At 38.2% G+C, this 6,870-nt stretch overlaps 1 protein-coding gene across 1 annotated transcript; it reads left to right on the top strand.

The window, feature by feature from the left end:
• Window positions 1-3,050: 3,050 nt before the first annotated feature.
• LOC146734381 (uncharacterized) lies at window positions 3,051-3,848 on the top strand. The gene has a single exon (XM_085508225.1). The coding sequence runs from the start codon at window positions 3,051-3,053 to the stop codon at window positions 3,846-3,848; it is 798 nt and encodes a 265-aa protein (XP_085364351.1).
• The last annotated feature ends 3,022 nt before the right edge of the window (window positions 3,849-6,870 follow it).

Below are 6,870 nucleotides of genomic sequence, written 5' to 3'. Positions count from 1 at the left end.
CGTGTTTGAGTGCTGGATTTTTACATCCAAGAGGGATCGTACGTATTGTACTCACAACACGTCCATAACCTGACAGCGATCTCAACAAAAAATGATTTAGTAAAAAAGGGGGAACATTGGACAAAATAAGTTTAGTTGAGGGGCGGACAAGGGTTCCACGGCAATAAATTGACCCCCCACAGTAATCCCCGATGTTGTGAGTTGGTCAGCCAGTTAAACACAGGACAAGAAAATGACAACTGACCAGTTCATCCTTGAAGCAGCAATGATGTTTTCTGGACCGACCTCCTCCGCTATAATTTCTACGTACGTTTGTAATGGAACCCTTTCCAGATTCTCACATTTGACAGCATGGTTGCATGTCAACGCACTTGTAGTTGAATGACGTGGCATGTTTTGAGCGGCGGCCATCTTGCTCGCCGCTCACCACCCAAAAGTGAAACTAAAAATGAACCAAGATAGCAGTAATCCGCTGGAAAATTAAAGCAAAATATATACAGAAAGCTATACTCAATATTTACAAAGGTGTTCGTGCCCGGTAGACACCACATGTACTCCAAAACAGTCGCAACAGCTAGTCGAATACAGAGCCGATCGCACATACTTAGTGACAGACATCGGAAACAGCAATCGGTTGTTAGGCGAGAATAGGTTGCTTGTGATTAACAAAGAACAGGACGTCAGTTCAATGATTTACGAGACAAGTTCAATCAATCGCACAACACGTTAGCGTAGCATGGAGGCGGCCATGTTTAGCTCTCCTCGCAATGCATTTTCGTCTATGACTCTCCCGCATGGAGTCACCAATCTCGCCTTTTTGTCTTCTCCGCGGAGTGCTCCCGGCACAAGTAAATAGTTCTCAAATAAAAATAATGAATCTGAAGTACCATCCACACAGCTATTATAATAAAATACTGTTTCGCTTTAATTAATAGAACAATAGTCGGCTTATGCTTTATAACCTACAATAAGTGAACACTATTTAAACTGAATGCCACGCAAAATACGGCGGATTACCACAACTATTATTTGCGTATAATGCGCCGGCAATCACTTTCAGCCAATCACCACCGGCAACACCACAACACCAGCCGTAAACTCATCAAAACAATTATGGTATCACACGCATGCCCGAACTTGCAGGGATTACAATAATAATAATAATAATAATAATAATAATAATAATAATAATAATAATAATAATAATAATAATAATAACTTTATTACACTACTAAAAACCTTCAGAGGGTTTTTTGTATGGTAAGGAACATAAATACAAAGAAATAAAAAACATACAATACATAAGAGATAAAATAAAATGTTAGTAAAATAAAAGAAAAAATAAATTAATTACTTTCTGTGGTTTTAAAAATGGTGCCCTTTAAGTATTTTGCTAAGGCTATAAATAATTCTCCATAATCTTTTTAAATATGGAACTCACATCCATTGTGTAAATATTTATTGCACACACTTTTTCTTTGTTCTATATAGCCAGTACAAAATAGCAGGAAATGTTTTTCATCTCCTAATGCTTTAGTGTTACATTTATTACAGTGTCTATTTGCTAATTCTATTTTGGGCTTGTTCTTCTATCTAATTCTATTTCTAAGTTGTGGTCACTCAGACGGAATTTTGAAAGCATTTTCCTGAGGCTGAAATTTGAAATGTTTTGCAAATAATTTTCCATATTATAACTTACTTTGAATAGTTTGTATGTTCTCAGTTTTGTTCCCCTATATCATTGGTTTCACTGAAATTTAGAGGGCGCTGCCCGGCCCATGTCAAAATGGCCGCCTACATCAATGCAGCGTTTGGTATTCTAGAGATCACGTTGCACAATTTCATCGAAAGCAAGGTAACCAGTTTTTTTCGTGGAACAATCAACTCAACAAATCTACAGCACAGCCATTTCGCCGGAATGGTAAAACCTATTGAATTTGTGAATTCCCTTTTTCCTACGACATCGCCCGATCAAGAGGTTTATGAACGCGAACTTCATAATCATCATAATAAACAATTCACAGCGTCCGTTATTTTAGACATTTCCAGAGGTGCAGACTTGGGTTTTTCAGGAAGCCAACATGCTCGTTCAACAAAAAACGCAAAGTCAGCCTACACGAATCCACAAATCATTACATACTCCATCATTAAGGAAATTGGTGTAGGACATTTATAGGTCCATTTATTCAACCTCCTTTTCCCAACTTCATTGTCAACTCCTTGGGGTTGCGACCAAAGAAATATGGGGGTCATCGAATTTTAATTGACTTATCTCAACCAATTTCTGACAGCATCAATGACAACATTTGCAAAGACGATTTCTCGCTCCATTACTCGACAGTCGACGATGCCGTCAGCATGATTAATCAATTTGGATCCGGTACCCAGCTTGCTAAAGTTGACATACAACACGCATTCCGCTTTTGTCCTGTCAGACTTGAAGATTGGCATCTCCTTGGTTATGAATGGAATGGATACTATTTCTTCGATCATGTTTCACCATTTGAACTTAGGTCAGCACTCTCTCTCTTCAACCAGATTGCTGAGGCAATCAATTGGATCATTTGCAATCGATCTAACAATAATAACAGTTTCCATTACTTAGACGACTACCTCATCGCAGGACCACCTAATTCTGACATTTGCAATACCAGTTTACAGACAATGTTATCTGTTTGTAAAGATCTCGGCGTTCCCATTGCACCGGATAAACTTGAGGGTCCTTCAACATTACTCACATTCCTAGTAATTGAATTAGACACCACTAAAATGGTACTCCGTTTGCCAGACGACAAGTTACGTGAAATTACCGAAACTTTGAAAAATGGTCCTTGATAACATCGTTGCACGAAACGCGAACTACTGTTAATGGCGAGTGGTTCTCTCTGTCATGGTCCTCCATTTAAGCCAGCACCAAGCCCGACCTCCCAATCTTCCTCGCTTGTTCAATTTTGGGGAGTTTGTGGCATGGAAAGAGGGTTATATTTCACTGTGACAATGAAAGTATTGTCAACATTTGGCGTAAAGGATCCTCGCGTTTTCTTCTCATCATGGCTCTTGTTCGAGCTGTTTTCTTCAAAGCTGCCAAAGTAAATTTCCATTTCATGGTCACCCACATCAGTGGAATTAATAAAAGCATTGCCGTGACTAATAATAACTTTATCTCGTTTGCAGTTACAGAGATTTTGTTCATAGGTACCACAAGCAACAAAATACCCAGTCAACACAAGGGACTACATCAACCAACTCCAACATCTGTTGCCATAGCTAACCTCAAAGAAAAATCCACATACTACGCCCATCACTCTCTGGCCGTCACGACACGGCGCACATATGCTGCAGGTCAGTCTCGAAATTGTAAGTTTTGTCTCGCGCATGACATTCCGAGACTACCTATCACTAAACACTCTGCGACATTATTCGTTACACATCTTGCATCGATTGGGATAGTCTACAACACCACACAACTGTACCTGACTGCCACCCTCGACATGCACATCGAAGCAGGACATGTCAATGATATATCTAACTGGAACACTCTACACCGCACCTTACAAGGAATCAAGCGATATCACAGCGTGGCTACCCGCCAACGACTTCCTGTTTCTATTGGAATACTTCGGAAACTGAAAAACGCCCTCCGTGCATCTCGTTCACTTCACCCTATCGATCAACTTATGATGTGGTCAGCATTTACCATCGCGTTTTTCGGTTTCCTTAGAGTCAGTAAATTCACTGCCTCCTCTCCACCATATTACGACACAGCTACAACCCTACTCTACCCAGATACACATTTCAAAATCATGTATGTCACGTGCTTGCGCGATAGAAAGTTTACCGACCAATAGAAAGCGCTTGGAGCTTTAAATTTCTGATGTCTTCGGCTTCATTTCTGCCGATATATGTTGCAGATTTTTGTTGCAGTCTTGCAGTGACATCGTGAGCTTTGAGGTATAACACCTACTCTTCTATCATACTAAACAGTGGTGACAATACTATTACCACGCTCGATGAAGGCCGGTAAATAATGATTTACCATTTCCAGTGTGACTAAAAACGAACACATCCGAGGTATTTAATTCACTGCGTGTCTCGATTTCTGGTTATACTTATAGGTTGGTAAGACTACTTGACATAAAACTATTTTCTGAAGATAATGTCATGACCATATAATCATGCTTTGAATTACCGCACCTTTGCATATATACCATAATGTTTACTTACGAGTCCCCAGACTTCTCACTCAATTTTGTTAATACTGATTGCATAGCGTTAGATGCAATAATCTATAAATGTCCTATCAATAAACTATTTAATGTGACATGTCCCTGAAAACACTCAGTGTTTTATTTTGAAAAAAAAACTATTTTTTGTGCTCACAATGTGCTTAATCTTCACCAAAAAGTGTTCTAATAACTCCCAAAACACTTTTCTAAAAATCTTAAAAAAACACTACTGTTTTTATAGAAAATATCGATTTTTTAGTTTATACAGAGTGCTTTCAAGATTTACAGTGTAGTGATATAATAGTCGGAGGTCATCCCACACCTACCTGAGGTTAAACCGTAACTTATTGGGCTATAACAAGTACAGTGGGTTAAATATTAACTTATTGAGCTGTAACAAGTACATTAGGTAAAATATTAGCTAGCGGTACAGTGCTGAGTACATAGTCCTTCTATCTGTGAGCTGTACAACGTCTGTCTTTCTTTCGGCTTACAACGTATCTTGCAACAAGGAAATGGCGGAAGGCGGTATGTAATTCCTTGCATTTTCCACTCAGAACTATTGCAGTGAGTGCGTGCGTGCGTGCGTGAGTCAGTCAGTCAGTCAGTCAGTCAGTCAGTCAGTCTTGAGCAAGCGTATCGGGTGCTTGTGTGATTGATTACATGACAGATCATTATATGTGTCGTGTTGGTGTATACTATTAATTACACTTTATTAATTCAATTTAATATGCTTAAATAACTTATGGTTATTGCCATGCTAAAAGTAAAACTATTTTAGAGGCGGTGGTTATATGAACTCGGAGTGACACGTTTAACAGCCAATTCACTTCAAGTATGTCTTGTTATAACACCAAAGTCCAAAGCATATACAATTGATTAGGCAATGCAAATGTCACTTATGAGTTACCTAATGTGTATTTAGGTGACCGCCGCGGTCCTTGCCAACGGACTCAAATTTATACCAACCCCACCTAAGCCAACCTATCACACTTTGCTCAGATACATGTCTATGCTATCTAGGAGAATGCGTATCAAATATTTAATGCGCAATAAACAATCTCAACAACATCGTGAAAAACGACACACCAAACGACGAAGAATTACTTTCCATTTTAACTAAATTGTATAATGAAAGTAATAACGTCGAACATGCTAAAAACTAAATAAATCGAACGATTCGGTCAAGTACTCTTCCGACTGATGAATGGTTCAACAAAGAACCCGAAACAACACCATCACACTAGTGAATAATCCAATTACGGATAAATTTGAGTGCTGTATCGACATAGGCTTTCATCGTATTCAGTTTCGTATTTTAATATTATTTCCGTGTTTACTTCTATTGGGATCACACCTGAAATATTTTAACACGGAATGATACATCTATTACGTATTCAGTTAGCTAATGCAATACTGTCCTCCGTCGGTGAGATGTTCGTCAATCCACCACCCCAATCGATACAAAACGATTATTGTATAGACGTCCCAACCCAGTGTATTTTCAGATTTGTGTCAAACAATGTATATTATTCATTTATTAGGTAATCAGAGGCCAAGTTCATTTGCAGAACATGAGGTGTTGCGCCGTGTGACGATTCCTTCAATGTCAATAACGAAAGGTCATGTTCGTCAACAACATTCGATGTCATATCACAATAAGGGTATGTATCGGTAATATAGGCGAATTATAAGTTTCCTGATTGACAGTGATAAAAAAATAAAATATATAATATCATATGATATCTATTACTTACAATATTCAGAATAAGTTTACTCTCTACACATGTTCTTTTTCTGTCATAGTATGTTGCTGCAACTAGTCTATAAAATAATAAATATCTATGTTTCTCAATAGGTGTTATATACGGTAGGCCTTTGTTGACATGTGACGTGCAGTACGGAGGATTGTCTACTTACACAGTTTCCACGGTCGACACTGTAATGCGTTCGTTCAGAGAATCTGTGGCTCCTATTCTTGAAAGTTTGAAAATGCTTGACACTAGTACAATCATTCATATACGACAGTTGTCAACATTGATATTCAATCAACCAGCGGGCTTGCGTGGCTATGTTGTGCAGTATCTCAGTGACTCCGACATTTGTGAAATCATAAATGGCATATTGTATTACGAAATGCTAAAACCTGGGCTAGGCAACATAGACTGGAACGTTATTTCGACTTTATTTCTTATACTGAAACATCTAACATGGCAGAGTGAAGGCAGTGAAATTCTAATCGCGGGGCTATTTTCTATAGATATTTTTCAAGTCACACAATATATGTTGAATTCAGAAGATATTGTGGACGCTTATGAAAAAGACATGGTAATGGCAATATAATAATTATACGGTAGACACAAATGGTCGCCGACGATTCTTTGAGATTGAGGATCCTTTTGACTATTTCTTTTCACTAATGTAACCATTATATTGAAAATAACTGTGTGCTTATTCGCTCTCAACAAAATCTCGACGGCCATTTTTGTATAATGTTTAATTTGTTTTCTGTTTTTATTCATGCTTTTGGTAAAACTAGCTTTTTTGCCGATAAATAACCCATGCAACCTTTATTATAGATGTACAAGGAGATTGTGATAAACATACTGCAGACTATTTTGAATTGTCTACCACATTTACAGCC

The sequence above is a fragment of the Saccoglossus kowalevskii genome, chromosome 14, assembly GCF_978046115.1.
Source record: "Saccoglossus kowalevskii chromosome 14, keSacKowa6.1, whole genome shotgun sequence".
NCBI classification, from domain to species: Eukaryota; Metazoa; Hemichordata; class Enteropneusta; family Harrimaniidae; genus Saccoglossus; species Saccoglossus kowalevskii.
Note: the sequence above shows the minus strand (reverse complement) of the source record. Positions and strands in the feature narration are given on the sequence as shown.